This window comes from Bos javanicus, chromosome 7, assembly GCF_032452875.1.
Source record: "Bos javanicus breed banteng chromosome 7, ARS-OSU_banteng_1.0, whole genome shotgun sequence".
Classification (NCBI taxonomy): domain Eukaryota; kingdom Metazoa; phylum Chordata; class Mammalia; order Artiodactyla; family Bovidae; genus Bos; species Bos javanicus.
Window position 1 is genome coordinate 2,746,765 of NC_083874.1, and position 14,739 is coordinate 2,761,503.

At 56.9% G+C, this 14,739-nt stretch overlaps 1 protein-coding gene across 40 annotated transcripts in view; it reads right to left on the bottom strand.

Annotated features, from left to right (window-relative positions):
* Nucleotides 1-14,739, bottom strand: part of OBSCN (obscurin, cytoskeletal calmodulin and titin-interacting RhoGEF) — a 237,313-nt gene that overhangs the window by 61,579 nt on the left and 160,995 nt on the right. For 19 of the 40 annotated variants that reach the window (XM_061421359.1, XM_061421345.1, XM_061421347.1 and 16 more), the window contains 17 exons: nt 14,079-14,342; nt 13,470-13,733; nt 12,404-12,667; nt 11,819-12,082; nt 7,243-7,506; nt 6,656-6,919; nt 5,857-6,120; nt 5,269-5,532; nt 4,682-4,945; nt 4,099-4,362; nt 3,530-3,793; nt 2,582-2,848; nt 2,141-2,407; nt 1,708-1,980; nt 821-1,090; nt 316-512; nt 63-138 (listed from right to left, as the gene is read on the bottom strand). In XM_061421359.1, coding sequence (XP_061277343.1) covers nt 63-138; nt 316-512; nt 821-1,090; nt 1,708-1,980; nt 2,141-2,407; nt 2,582-2,848; nt 3,530-3,793; nt 4,099-4,362; nt 4,682-4,945; nt 5,269-5,532; nt 5,857-6,120; nt 6,656-6,919; nt 7,243-7,506; nt 11,819-12,082; nt 12,404-12,667; nt 13,470-13,733; nt 14,079-14,342 — 4,254 coding nt within the window. The remainder of the gene's footprint in view (nt 1-62; nt 139-315; nt 513-820; nt 1,091-1,707; nt 1,981-2,140; nt 2,408-2,581; nt 2,849-3,529; nt 3,794-4,098; nt 4,363-4,681; nt 4,946-5,268; nt 5,533-5,856; nt 6,121-6,655; nt 6,920-7,242; nt 7,507-11,818; nt 12,083-12,403; nt 12,668-13,469; nt 13,734-14,078; nt 14,343-14,739) is intronic. The other 21 variants (XM_061421350.1, XM_061421373.1, XM_061421369.1 and 18 more) reach the window with 18 other exon arrangements.

Sequence of the window (14,739 nt, forward strand, 5' to 3'; positions counted from 1 at the left end):
CTTGAGTAGGGACACATGGACATGCACAAGTGGGAGGCTGGCTGTAGGAGGGGGCTGCCCACCTGTGACCTTCAGCTGGGCCTCTGAGCGACACGAGCCCACTTGGAAACTGATGGTTCCAGCGTCCTCAAGGGTGACCTGATGGAACAGAGATGCACGTGTCAGGCTGGCACTGCCATTTCAACCACCCCGACTTTGCAAGTCTCCAGCCCAATTGCACTGGAGTTGGAACCTTCCCTCTCTCCCAGCTTTTGGGGGAGCAGGTGGGAGGCCCCTGGAAGCACTGCAGGGCACAGGAGGTCTGGGGAACACCACCTTGTGCAGGGTGAGCGAGTGGAGTGTGCCATGTTCCACGGTGATGTCGTTCATCTCGTTGGCCTGCAGGGGCACGCCTCCCAGGGCCCAGTGGGCCTCCTGGCTCAAAGCCCTCGACAGTCGGCACCGGAAGTGGGCGTCCTGGCCTTCGCTGAGCTGAGCGTCCTGCAGGGGCTCCAGGATGGTCACCTCAGGAACTGCACGGGGTGGGGGCGGGGTAGAGGCACGGTATCAGCCTCTGTGTCAGAGATGCCCCTCCCCGCACCATCAGAGCCACCTCCCAGGCCCCTGGGCCTGCCCCCAGCATCCCAGCCCCAACTCCTGAAGACAGGCACACTGGGGGCCGCTCTACTGCAACATCTTGGGTCACCCCAGAATCAGTCATTCAGCGCCAGCTCCCACCCTCAAAGGCAGGAAGCCTTGCCATCTATTACTGTCCCCTGACAAGGTCTTAACTGAGGGGGCATTCCGGCCCCCAAGTGCAGTGAAGCCCGGCTCCTGCTACCTCGGACGGTGAGTTGGGCAGAGGACGTGTGGCGGCCCACGTGGAAGGAGACAGTGCCGGCGTCCTCCGGGGTCACACTCTTCAGCCTCAGTATGTGGGTGCGGCCACCCTGCACCGCCACTTCGGTCACCTCGTTGCTCTGCAGCGGCAGGCCCTGCAGGCGCCACTCCACGTCCACGCCAGCCTGTGACACCTCGCAACTGAACTCTGCTTCCCCATCAGCCTGGACCTCAGTGTCAACCAGGCCCCGCACGATGGTCACCTCAGGCTCTGGCGGGTGAAGGGGGCCTTCAGCAGACAGGTCAGAGCACCCAAGCCAAGCTCCCATGTCCCCGACCCCAACTCCTCCCCAGGAAGCCTCCCAGGCACTCTCACACTCGTCTCCTGCCACAGCCTCTGCCTGCCCCGTGGGGGATTCAGCACCCACTGTGCTCACAAACACAGCTCCCTCTCGTGACACTGAGCTCCTGGGGATGGGGGCTGGGCTGAGGGCGCCTCTGCTGGGAGGAAGCAGGCGGCTGTGGGGTGGGGGGCTGCTCGTGTCCCTTCCCAGCCTGTGGCCAACCCTGCCCCGGCTGGGACATGATGGAAGTGAGATCTTCAGGACAGACAGGAGCTCAGAGAGAGTGGCCCAGGCCTGGCTGCCCCACCTGCAGGCGGGGGGTGGGGGTGGGAGGCAGGGCAGTGAGCGGGGCCAACAATCCCCTCAGGCGACACTCTTCTGTAGGGACACCAGCACAGAGCAGTGCAGAGGTGAGCACAGAAAGCCGGTACCCCAAAGGCCTGAGAGGCACCCCGGAACAGCAGCTGGTGAGAGGGGCTGCTGAGGGAGCCAGGGTGCCCCCGCGGCAGCTGCGAGGGCAGCGGGTGAGGCAGGGGGCGCTCACCTTTGACTTTGAGGAAGGCCAAGGTCTTCTGGCTGCCCACCATGCAGCTGTACTCGCCCATGTCCTTGGCCTCAAGCCCATGGATCAGCAGCTCACACGTGGCTCCCTGGCGCTGCATCTCATACTTGGGACTCATGTGCAGCTCCACACCCTCCTTGAGCCAGAGCACGGGGGCCCCAGCCTCGGAATCACTCAGCTGGCAGCACAGCCTGGCCACGCCGCCCACCTCCTGCTCAGCACTCTGCAGCTCCGTCTTAAATACAGGCCTGGGGGCTGGGGGAAGCAGGGAGGGGTGCTCAGAGCTGCTAAGCAAGGGGCCTGAGGGCGGGTGGGGTGGACCACGGAGGGGCGCTCAGAGCTGATAATCAAGGGGCCTGCTGGTTTTAGGGGGGCCCAGGGACTGGGGGAGGGCAGGGGCCAGCGGGAGGCTCACCCCGGACAGAGAGGCTGGCGGTGCTCTGCGCGTGGCCCGTGTCACAGGTGTAGAGGCCAGCATCCTCCTGCTCGGCCCCGTGCACCAGCAGCTCAGCGGCTGTGCCTTCCAGCACCATCTGGTACTTGGCACACGGGAAGAGCTGCAGGGAGCCCTTGCGCCACTCCACACTGCTGCCCGCCCGGCTCAGCTCACAGCGCAGGCGTGCCGTCGTGCCCTCGTCTACCTCCTGGGCCTGCAGCTCTCGAAGGAACCTCACAGGCGCAGCTACAGAGGGAGGCAGAACGTGAGGGCGGGAGCAGCTATGGGGGCAGGGGTCCACAGGGACACAGCTCTCAGGGGACGGCAGCGGGCAGGGGGCGGGGGGCGTCACCCCAGGCCTGCCCACCCCGTGGGAGCCAGGGTCACCCCCCCCCGTGTGTGGGGCCGCTGGGTGCCCACCTGTGACGGACAGGGTGGCGCTAGTGGCCTGGGAGCCGCAGCTGCAGGTGTACTCTCCCGTGTCCTCCCGGCGCAGGCCCCTCAGCACCAGCTCCGCCACGTGGCCCTGCTGCCGCGGCTCCCGGCGCCCATCGGCCTGCACCTCCAGGCCCCCCTTACTCCAGACAACGGCGGCCCCAGGCTCGGAAAGCTCACACCGCAGGCTGGCCGAGGTACCCTCCTCAGCCTGCAGGCTCTGCAGCGGCTTCCGGAACACCACCTGTGGGGCTGCGGAGCGGGGATCGGGGTGAAGGGGAGAGGGAAGGCCATCCCCAAGCCTGAGGCCCAGTCACCCAGACAGGAGACTGGCACTCCAAATCCAGTCAGACCCCCTGAGGGCCTTAACCAGGCCTGCCTCACCTGCCCACAGGACCCACTGCCTCAGGCTCCTCTGGAGGATCGGAGTGGGAGTAGGGTCATGGGCCGGGGTCTACTCTAAGGGAGAGGAGGGAATGCAGTGGGGGCTGCAAAAGGGACCCTGGATCTGACCCAGGGGATTCGCATGCTGACTTCCACCCAGGAAGCCCACAGGCAATCCCGTGTCCCTCCAGCCACTGAGGTGGGAAAGCAGGGATCTGCTTAGACTCCCAGGGCAGGGCCACGACCCCCAGATCCTGACTAGAAGCTGTGGAGATATGGGGGAAGTGTGGACTGCATTAGGACAGGCAGGGGAGGGGAACAAGGTGGGAATTCCATCCACACATGAGGCTAACCGCGGAGGTCACCTGACTGGAGAGCAGAACCCAGACATGGGGACACTGAACAGAGAGTTTGGCAGGTGAGCACGTGGGCGACAGACAGAAGCTGCACAAGACACAGAGGAGACGGGTGCCCACCGGGGCTGACGTGGGCACAGGAGACAGGGGCACACACACAGGCTCCCAGATGAGCCTGCAAGCCCATCCTTACCCGTGACAGTCAGCGAGGCTGAGGTCCTCTCCTGCCCGCACACACATGAGTACTCCCCAGCGTCCGTCGAAACCAGCTCACGGATCTCCAGCTCACACACGGCCCCGTCCTGCCTCAGGCTCACTCTGTCCCCGGCTCTGAGGGTCTCAGATCCCTTCCTCCACTCCACGGGGGCCGCCTTGCTCAGCTCACAGCACAGCGTGACTGTGGCCCCTTCTGTGGCCTCCTTGCTTCTCAGTCTTCCTATGAACTCAGCAGGCAAAGCTGAATGCAATAAGACAGATGCAAGCATCAGTCTTGGGGGAATTTTGGAAGCAGGACATGACAAGACAGAGGAAAAGACACAGATGCCCACAGGACAGAACCTGCACTGACACGAGAGGTGGGAAGCAGCTTGGAGGCTGGCTTCTCATGGTCCACACAACAGCCCAGGAAGGAGGAAGGAGTTCTGGGGAGTTACGGGAAGAGGGTGATGCTGAGATGAGGAGGGAAGGTGGGATGAGTGCAGGGAGACGACACGAAGTCAGTGACACCAAACCCAGCTCTGCCTGGCCACATGCGGTCTTTACCCCTGATGGCGAGTGTGGCTGAGGTCTTCTCCTGCCCACACACACATGAATATTCTCCAGCATCATCCGCGGTCAGCTCACGGATCTCCAGCTCACACACGGCTCCCTCCTGCCTCAGGCTCACTCTGTCCCCGGCTCTGAGGGTCTTGGGCCCCTTCCTCCACTCCACGGGGGCCGCCTTGCTCAGCTCACAGCACAGTGTGACTGTGGCCCCTTCTGTGGCCTCCTTGCTTCTCAGTCTTCCTATGAACTCAGCAGGCAAAGCTGAATGCAATAAGACAGATGCAAGCATCAGAGTCTTGGGGGAATTTTGGAAGCAGGACATGACAAGACAGAGGAAAAGACACAGATGCCCACAGGACACAGGACAGAACCTGCAGTGACATGAGAGGTGGGAAGCAGCTTGGAGGCTGGCTTCTCATGGTCCACGCAACAGCCCAGGGAAGAGGAAGGAGTTCTGGGGAGTTACGGGAAGAGGGTGATGCTGAGATGAGGAGGGAAGGTGGGATGAGTGCAGGGAGACGACATGAAGTCAGTGACTGGACATCAAACCCAGCTCCGCCTGGCCACACATGGGTTTTACCCCTGACGGCGAGTGTGGCTGAGGTCTTCTCCTGCCCGCACACACATGAATATTCTCCAGCATCATCCGCGGTCAGCTCATGGATCTCCAGCTCACACATGGCCCCGTCCTGCCTCACCCGCAGTCTGTCCCCGGCTCTGAGGGTCTCGGGCCCCTTCCTCCACTCCACGGGGGCCGCCTTGCTCAGCTCACAGCGCAGCTTGGCTGTGGCCCCTTCCGTGGCCTCCTCCTTCCTGAGACCCTTCAGGAACTTGGCAGGCAGGGCTGGAGGTGGGCAGAAAGACACAAAGACTCTTAGGCTCTCTGTACACACACATGAAGTAGGAAACGAAGAGTACACAGAAGACACAACACCCAACTGGACACAGGTGTGCTGGGGCTGCCAGCACACACCGTGAGTGAGACTTTAAAAGGTCCCACCTGTACACGTGCCGAAGAACAGATGGGGAACGTGACAAGGAGAACAGAATGGTTATGAAAGGAAAAGCAGCCGGGCAGTGGGTGAACAGTGCAGGAGAGGGAACTGAGAGCAGAGAGGCAACAGCAGCCACCAAACGCCAGCTCACATGGCCACACGCGGTCTTTACCCCTGATGGCGAGTGTGGCTGAGGTCTTCTCCTGCCCGCACATGCACGAGTACTCCCCAGCATCCTCCACGGTCAGCCCACGGATCTCCAGCTCACACACGGCTCCCTCCTGCTTCACCCACACTCTGTCCCCGGCTCTGAGGGTCTCGGGCCCCTTCCTCCATTCCACGGGGGCCGCCTTGCTCAGCTCACAGCGCAGTATGGCTGTGGCCCCTTCCACAGCCTCTTCCTTCTTCAGACCTTTTGTGAACTTGGCAGGCAGGGCTGGAGGTGGTCAGAAAGACACAAGCATATCACGCGTCCTGAACTCACAGAAGCAACAGGATACAGAGAGTACACAGGGACACAAAACCCAACAGGACCTGGCCCAGCTGCTGGGGTGCCAGCACACACTGCGACTGTGACTTTAAAAGGTCCAGCGGTACATGTGCCACGGAACAGACAGAGATCACGACAGAGACAAAGAAAATACTTACGGAAGGAAAAGGAGCAGACTAGCCAACTAGCAGGGTGGGAAAGGGAACTGAGAGCAGAGAGACAAAGGGCAGCCGCCAAACGCCAGCCCATGTGGCCACACGCGGTCTTTACCCCTGACGGCGAGCGTGGCTGAGGTTTTCTCCTGCCCGCATACGCATGAGTACTCCCCAGCATCCTCCATGGTCAGGTCATGGATTTCCAGCTCACACACGGCCCCGTCCTGCCTCACCCGCAGTCTGTCCCCGGCTCTGAGGGTCTCGGGCCCCTTCCTCCACTCCACGGGGGCCGCCTTGCTCAGCTCACAGCGCAGCATGACTGTGGCCCCTTCCACGGCCTCTTCCTTCTTCAGACCCTTTGTGAACTTGGTGGGAAGAGCTAGAAAGGTCAGAAACACACCAACACTATAATGCTCTCTGAACCCACAGGTTAGATAGGTCCTGGACATCACAGAAAAGACGCAACACCCAACTAGACACAGGTCACAGGCTGGTGCCCCAGGCTCACACACTGGATGTGGCCCCTCAGCCTAGTCCGTTCAGTGTGCCTGGGACCCCTTCCACAAACTCCTCAGGCCTCACGTCTGTGTATCTGGTGGCAGGGCAGGAGAGGTTAGAAGGTGTGGAGGACATCCGATCCTCCAGAGGTCACTGGGGGACAGGATGTGACAGGATGGACTGGAAGATGCAGACCCCAAGGGGACACAGGACAGAACCGGCAGTGATACGAGGGGTGGGAAGCAGCTCAGAGGCGTGTTTCTCGTGGTTCACACAACAGCCCAGGAAGGAGGAAGGAAATCCATGAAGTTATGGGAAGAGGATAAGGCTGAGATGAGGAGGGACGAGTGCAAGATGCCATGAGTCAATAACTGGACACCGAAACACAGCTCCGCTTGGCCACACATGGTCTTTACCCCTGACGGCGAGCGTGGCTGAGGTCTTCTCCTGCCCGCACACACATGAATATTCTCCAGCATCCTCCACAGTCAGGTCACGGATCTCCAGCTCACACACGGCTCCCTCCTGCCTCAGGCTCACTCTGCCTCCAGCTCTGAGGGTCTTGGGCCCCTTCCTCCACTCCACAGGGGCTGCTTTGCTCAGCTCACAGCACAGTATGGCTGTGGCCCCTTCCATGGCCTCTTCCTTTCCCAAACCTTTTGCAAACTTGGCAGGCAGGGCTGGAGATGGTCGGAAAGACACAAAGACTATCACACTTTGTGTATACACAGAAGCAGCAGGACATGAGCAGTACACCGAAGACACAAAACCCAGATGGATCGGACCACCCGCGGGTTGTGCCCAGCACACACTGTGACTGTGACTTTAAAAGTGCTCATCTGTACATGCACCACAGAACAGACAGCAAACGTGACACGGACAAAAATAATTATGGAAGCAAAACGAACGGGACAGTAAGTTAGCAGGGTAGAAAGGGGAACTGAGAGCAGAGATGAAGGGCAGCCGCCCAATGCCAGTCCACGTGGTCACACACAGTCTTTACCCCTGACGGCGAGCGTGGCTGAGGTTTTCTCCTGCCCACACACACACGAGTACTCCCCAGCATCCTCCACGGTGAGCTCACGGATCGCTAGCTCACACACGGCTCCCTCCTGCCTTTGGATCACTCTGTCCCCAGCTCTGACGGGCTCAGGCCCCTTCCTCCACTCCACGGGGGCCGCCTTGCTCAGCTCACAGTGCAGTGTGGCTGTGGCCCCTTCTGTGGCCTCCTTGGTCTTCAGTTCTTTGATGAACCGAGCAGGCATGGCTGCAGAGAGTTAGATGGACAGAAGCCATCAACCCCCATAAAGGACTGGGGGTCTCACTTGAACATTCAGGATGGGGTAGATGCAGGATGGGTGGAGGACGTGCCATGATGCAGACCAGAGCATGTGTGACAGTGCAATCCTCTCCATATTGCTAAGTTGCAGGTTGCAAGAGACTGGTTCCATCCAGGCCTCTTTTCTTCTCAGAGTTCATCTGTCCTACTTACACCTTTTCCTGTTGTCTAATGGCCTACTCATCTACACCCAGAGTCCAAACCATGCTCTCCCAGCTCACAACTTACACGCAACAACGCAATAGACAACTCTCCTGGGAGAATGGCCAGGAGGCACCTTCCAGCCATGACAACCAATGCCCCACTGACACCCCTCATTTGTGCTTCCCATCCCAGGTAAGGCATCAATCACGTGTTGCCCACATCTGGGCACACTGCAGGCCTTCCCTGCCTTCACCAGGTCCCACCTCATTCACCTTACACATTCCTGTCCTGACCCCACTGGACCCCACTCTCCTGACTCACATCTCTTAGACCCCAGTGGATTCCAGCCTTGGCCTTCTAACCCTGCCCCCTAGCCCTCCAACCTGCAGTCCACTCTTCCATCCCAATTCCAGGCAGAGCACGAGCTTCACAAGTTACAGCTGATCACGGCTCATCCTGATTACACCCTGCTGTGGCCTGAATCACATCCCTCAAAAATTCATACGTTGGAGCCCTAACCCCAGGGCACAGAATGGAGATGTATCTGAAGAGGTAACTGAGGTGAACAAGCTCAATGGGGTGGAACCTAACCCAACATGACTGGTTTCCTTATAAAAAGAAGATATTATGACACAGATGCACAGAGAGGAATGACCATGTGAGGGCATGGAAAGAAGACAGCCATCTACACGCCAAGGAGAGAGGTCTCAAGAGAAACCAGCCCTGCCACATCCTGACCTCAGACTTCCCACTTCTAGGGCTAGGAGGAAACCATTTTCTGAGGTTTAAGCCACTACGATACTGTTAAGTCATTTAGATTTTGGTGCCAGGAGTGGGCTGCTACTGTAACAAATACCTAAAATTATGGAATTCTCTTTGGAACTGGTGATGGGTGGAAACTGGGAGAGTTCTGAGGTGCATGTTAGATAAATCTAGATCACTTGAAGAGATTTCCAGTAGAAATATGGATTCTAAAGGTGCTCCTGGCGAGTCCTCATATGGGAATGTGTTGTTGAAAACTGGAAGAAAGGCAATCCTTCTATAAAGCAGTGAAGGATTTGGCTGAATTGTGTGTCCCAGAGTTTTATGGAAGGCAGAACTTACAAGTGAACTTGCGTATTTTTAGCTGAGGTAATTCGTAAGTCAAGCATTGAAGGCAGAATGACAGCTCCTTGTTCATGGTAAAATGTAAGAGAAAAGAGTTATATTGAAGAAGGAAGTATTTAAACAAAGAGAAACCAAACATGGATACTTTAGAAATTTTCAGCCCATTGAAATTTCAAAAAAAAAAAAAAGAGAGAGAGAGAACACCTGTTCTGGAGAGAATACTGTGTGGCTGGAAATCATCTGGTAAAGAGATTTTTAAGTGTGTCTCGGATCCAATCGGCCATCTTAGAAAAGCCAGGAACAGAAATGGAATCACTCAGGAGGCTGTGTGGAAGACTCTCTTGTCTGAAATCTTGGACTGCTGTGAATTATAAAGGAGACCAACAAGGCTTCTGAGAACTTTGTATCAGCAGAAACAATGCCAGCCGTGACAATCAGACTCAGAAGGGACAGGATGGAAGATGGGATGTCTACCGGGTGGGACAATATAGCTATGCAGCTGGGACATGTACTATCCTTCACAGTTGGGAATAACCCCAAAGGCAATCAGAAGTCAGCAAGGCTGCCACAGCATCCATGGTGCCAGAGGGCCACCTCTGTGCAGGGCCCAGAAGACAGGGCTTTGAGCCAGAGGATCATTCTCTCATCTTGAAAATCTCCCAGAATTTGTCTCTAGTAGGTGCCAGATCTCTGTGGAACCAGGGGCCTCTTTCTTCTTTCCTACTTCTTTCTTTTGCAATGGGGACATCTACCCCATGCCTGTTTCACTGAAGTATTTTGGAAGCACACAACTTGTCTGATGTTTCAAGTTTACAACTGCAGTGGAATTCTGCCTCAGGATGAATCATACCTCCAATCTCACACACACTTGATTTAGATGAGATTTAGATTAGACTTTGGATTTAGCCTGACCCTAAAATAGGCTAAAATTTTGGGGTTTGGGGTAAATGTACTCTGCACGTCAGAACATGCATTTTTAGAGCAAGAAACCGAGTATTATGGACTGAATCATTTTGCTTTTCAGTCGCTCAGTCATGTCCAACTCTTTGCGACTCCATGAACTATAGCAGTCTTCCCTGTCCATCACCAACTCTCAGAGCTTGCTCAAACTCATGTTCATCAAGTCAGTGATGCCATCCAACCATCTCATCCCTGTCGCCCTCTTCTCCTCCTGCCCTCAAACTCTCCCAGCATCAGGGTCTTTTCCAATGAGTCAGCTCTTCGCATCAGGTGGCCAAAGTATTGGAACTTCAGCTTCAGCATCAGTCCTTCAATGGACATTCAGGAGTGATTTCCTTTAGGATTGACTGGTTTAATCTCCTTGCAGTTCAAGGGGCTCTCAAGAATCTCCTCCAAAACTACAGTTCAAAAGCATTAACTCTCCGGTGCTCAGCTTTCTTTATGGTCCAAATCTTTATGGACTGAATCATGTCTCCCCTCAAATTTATATACTGAAGTCTTAGTCTCAGGAACTAAGAATGTGAATTTATTTGGAAGTAAGGTTTTTGTAGAGGTAATTAGGGTAGAATGGAGTTACCAGGAGAGTGACTAATTCAATTTGACTTATAAGTATTGTTATAAGAAGAGAAAACTAGAATACAGCACACGCAGAAGGGTGACCAGGTGAAGACAAAGAGCAAGCGTGGCTATCTACAAGCCAAAGGGGGAGGTCTCCCGCAGACACCTGGATCTTGGACTTCCAGCCTCCACGACTACGAAACAATGAATGTGTGTTGTGAGTCACCCGTATGTGGTATTCGTTACGCAGCCCAGGTTTTCTGAGACAGAGCTCTTTAGAGGCTTCACAAAAGCTCCAAGGTCAGTCAAATGCTGTTTGATTAGCGCAGCACCGGAGGGCTTGGGCTGGCCGCCACCTGCTCGTTGCACTCCCAAACACTGCGCCTCAGTCCTCGGGGCAGCTCTGTCACCCGCATGAACGGCCCCGCTGCACACCTGGGCTCCAGAGCCCACACACACCCTCAGCCTCAGCCGTGGCTGAGGGCAGCGCTCTAAACCATACTGCCTGTTTGCTGGTGCCTCCCTGAGGGTGTCCTTGCACTGGGCACCCCTGGGGTCTGTACCCACAAGGCCTAGACACAGTTGGCCAGTGTTTCTGTGAAGTGGGTTCTAACTCTGAGACAGCAGTAACACGAGGAGAGCACATCACACATGGCAGAGAGGAGTCACGAATGCAGCCACGTGCAGTCTTCACCCTGGACATCAGTGTGGCCGAGGTGCCCTCCTGCCCACACACACACCACAGAGTCCACGCCCCCCAGGTCACGGATCTCCAGCTCACACGTGGCCCCGTTCTGCCCCGGGCTCACTATGTCTGTGTATTTGAGGAGCTCAGGCCCCTTCCTCCACTCCACAGGGGCTGCCTTGCTCAGCTCACAATGCAGGGTGGCTGTGGCCCCTTCTGTGGCTTTTTTGTTCCTCAGGTGTTTTGTGAAACTGGTGGGCAGGACTGGTCACAAAGATAGACAGGCCATCACACAGGGTGAACACACAGAGAAGACACGAGGTGAAGAGAGCAGCGGGAACACAACACCCAAGAGGACACGGGCCACACACAGGCTGGGCCGAGGACACGCCGTGCCTGGGGCTGCCCCCAGCGCAGCCCTTCAGTGGACTTCCCAGGCCCCTGCCTTGGCATCCAACTGACAGGCAGGGCTGGGAGCATCAGTGACATGGACACCATGACATTCTCTGGAGAACTGCTGGGAAGGAAGTGACAAGATGGAGCAAACGACACGGACGCCAACAGGACGAGAGAACAGCGTCAGTGCTGACACAAATGGGGGGAAGTGGATTAACTGCTGGTTTCCTGTGGTTCACACATCAGCACAGGAAGGCCAAAGAGGTTCCACAGTCTTCTGGAAACAGGCGGTGTTGAGACAGGGAGGGAACACAGAGGGAGTACGAAGGACGCCGTGAGTCAGTAACCAGACACCAAACACAGCTCTGCGTGGCCACACGCGGTCTTTACCCCTGACGGCGAGCGTGGCCGAGGTCTTCTCCTGCCCGCACATGCACAAGTACTCCCCAGCATCCTCCACGGTCAGGTCACGGATCTCCAGCTCACACACGGCTCCCTCCTGCCTCAGGCTCACTCTGGCCCCGGCTCTGAGGGTCTCGGGCCCCTTCTTCCACTCCACGGGGGCCGCCTTGCTCAGCTCACAGCGCAGCTTGGCTGTGGCCCCTTCCGTGGCCTCTTCCTTCTTCAAACCTTTTGTGAACTTGGCAGGCAGGGCTGGAGATGGTCAGAAAGACACAAACACTGTCACACTTTCTGAACACAGAGTCAACAGATGTGAACAGTGCACAGAAGACATAAAACGCACTGGACTTGGCCCACCTGCTGGGGTACCAGCACACACTGTGACTGTGACCTTAAAAGGTCCAGCGGTACATGTGCCACGGAACAGACACGGGACATGACAGGGAGAACGGAACAATTATGGGAGGAAAAGGAGCAGGATAATGCATTAGCGAGGTAGGAAAGGGAACTGAGAGCAGAGAGACGAAGGGTAGCCACCAAATGCCAGTCCACATGATCACACGTGGTCTTTACCCCTGATGGCCAGCGTGGCTGAGGTCTTCTCCTGCCCACACATGCACAAGTACTCCCCAGCATCCTCCACGGTCAGGTCACGGATCTCCAGCTCACACACGGCCCCGTCCTGCCTCAGGCTCACTCTGGCCCCGGCTCTGAGGGTCTCGGGCCCCTTCCTCCACTCCACAGGGGCCACCTTGCTCAGCTCACAGCGCAGCTTGGCTGTGGCCCCTTCCACGGCTTCTTCCTTCTTCAGACCTTTTGTGAACTTGGCAGGCAGGGCTGCAGGTGGTCAGAAACACACAAACACTATAATGCTCTCTGAACCCACAGGTTAGATAGGTCCTGGACATCACAGAGAAGACACAACACCCAACTGGACACAGGTCACAGGCTGGTGCCCCAGGCTCACACACTGGACTGTGGCCCCTCAGCCCAGTCCGTTCAGTGTGCCTGGGACCCCTTCCACAGACTGCTCAGGCCTCACGTCTGCGAATCTGGTGGCAGGGCAGGAGAGGTTAGAAGGTGGAAGGACATCCGATCCTCCAGAGGTCACTGGGGGACAGGACGTGACAGGATGGACTGGAAGACGCAGATGCCAACGGGACACAGGACGGAACCGGCAGTGACACGAGGGGTGGGAATCAGCTCAGAGGTTGGTTCCTTGTGATTCACACAACAGCCCAGGAAGGAGGAAGGAAATCCACGGAGTTATGGGAAGAAGGGGGCTTCCCCGGTGGCTCAATGGTAAAAAATAAGCCTGCCATGCAGGAGACACAGGAGACACAGGTTTGATCCCTGGGTCGGGAAGATTCCCTGGAGGAGGGCATGGCAACCCACTCCAGTATTCTTGCCTTGAGGATCACATGGACAGAGGAGCCTGCTGGGCTAAGGTCCATAGGATCACTAAAGGATCACCAAGGATCACTAAAGAGACACAACTGAAGTGACTAAGCCCAGCACAGCACTGCACGTGGGGAAACGGTGATGCTGAGACGAGGAGGGAAGGTGGGGTGAGTGCAAGATGCCTGAGTCAGTAACTGGACACCAAACCCAGCTCTGCTTGGCCACACGTGGTCTTTACCCCTGATGGCGAGCGTGGCTGAGGTCTTCTCCTGCCCGCACACGCAGGAATACTCCCCAGCATCCTCCACAGTCAGGTCACGGATCTCCAGCTCACACACGACTCCCTCCTGCCTCAGGCTCACTCTGTCCCCGGCTCTGAGGGTCTCGGGCCCCTTCTTCCACTCCACGGCGGCTGCCTTGCTCAGCTCACAGCGCAGCTTGGCTGTGGCCCCTTCTACGGCCTCTTCCTTCTTTAGACCCTTGATGAACTTAGCAGGCAGGGCTGGAGGTGGTTAGAAAGACACAAACACTATCACACTTTCTGAACACACAGAGTCAACAGGATGTGAACAGTGCACAGAAGACATAAAACCCAACTGGACCTGGCCCAGCTGCTGGGGTGCCAGCACACACAGCGACTGTGACCTTAAAAGGTCCAGCGGTACATGTGCCACGGAACAGACACGGGACAGACACGGGACAGACAGGGGACATGACAGGGAGAACAGAACAATTATGGGAGGAAAAGGAGCAGACTAGTGAGTCAGCAAGGTAGGAAAGGGAACTGAGAGCAGAGACAAAGGGCAGACGCCAAATGCCAGTCCATGTGGTCACATGTGGTCTTTACCCCTGACGGCGAGCGTGGCTGAGGTCCTCTCCTGCCCGCACACGCAGGAGTACTCCCCAGCATCCTCCACGGTCAGCCCATGGATCTCCAGCTCACACACGGCTCCCTCCTGCCTCAGGCTCACTCTGGCCCCGGCTCTGAGGGTCTCAGGCCCCTTCCTCCACTCCACAGGGGCCGCCTTGCTCAGCTCACAGCGCAGTATGGCTGTGGCCCCTTCCACAGCCTCTTCCTTCTTCAGACCTTTTGTGAACTTGGCAGGCAGGGCTGGAGGTGGTCAGAAAGACACAAGCATATCACGCGTCCTGAACTCACAGAAGCAACAGGATACAGAGAGTACACAGGGACACAAAACCCAACTGGACCTGGCCCAGCTGCTGGGGTGCCAGCACACACAGCGACTGTGACTTTAAAAGGTCCAGCGGTACATGTGCCACGGAACAGACACGGAACAGACACGGGACATGACAGGGAGAACGGAATAATCATGGAAAGAAAAGGAGCAGGATAGTGAGTCAGCAAGGTAGGAAAGGGAACTGAGAGCAGAGAGACGCTTATGTTGTTGTTCAGTGATTAAACTGTGTCCAACTCTTTGCACTCGCGTGGACTGCAGCATGCCAGGCAGCCCTGTCCTTCCCCATCTCCTGGAGATTTCTCAAATTCA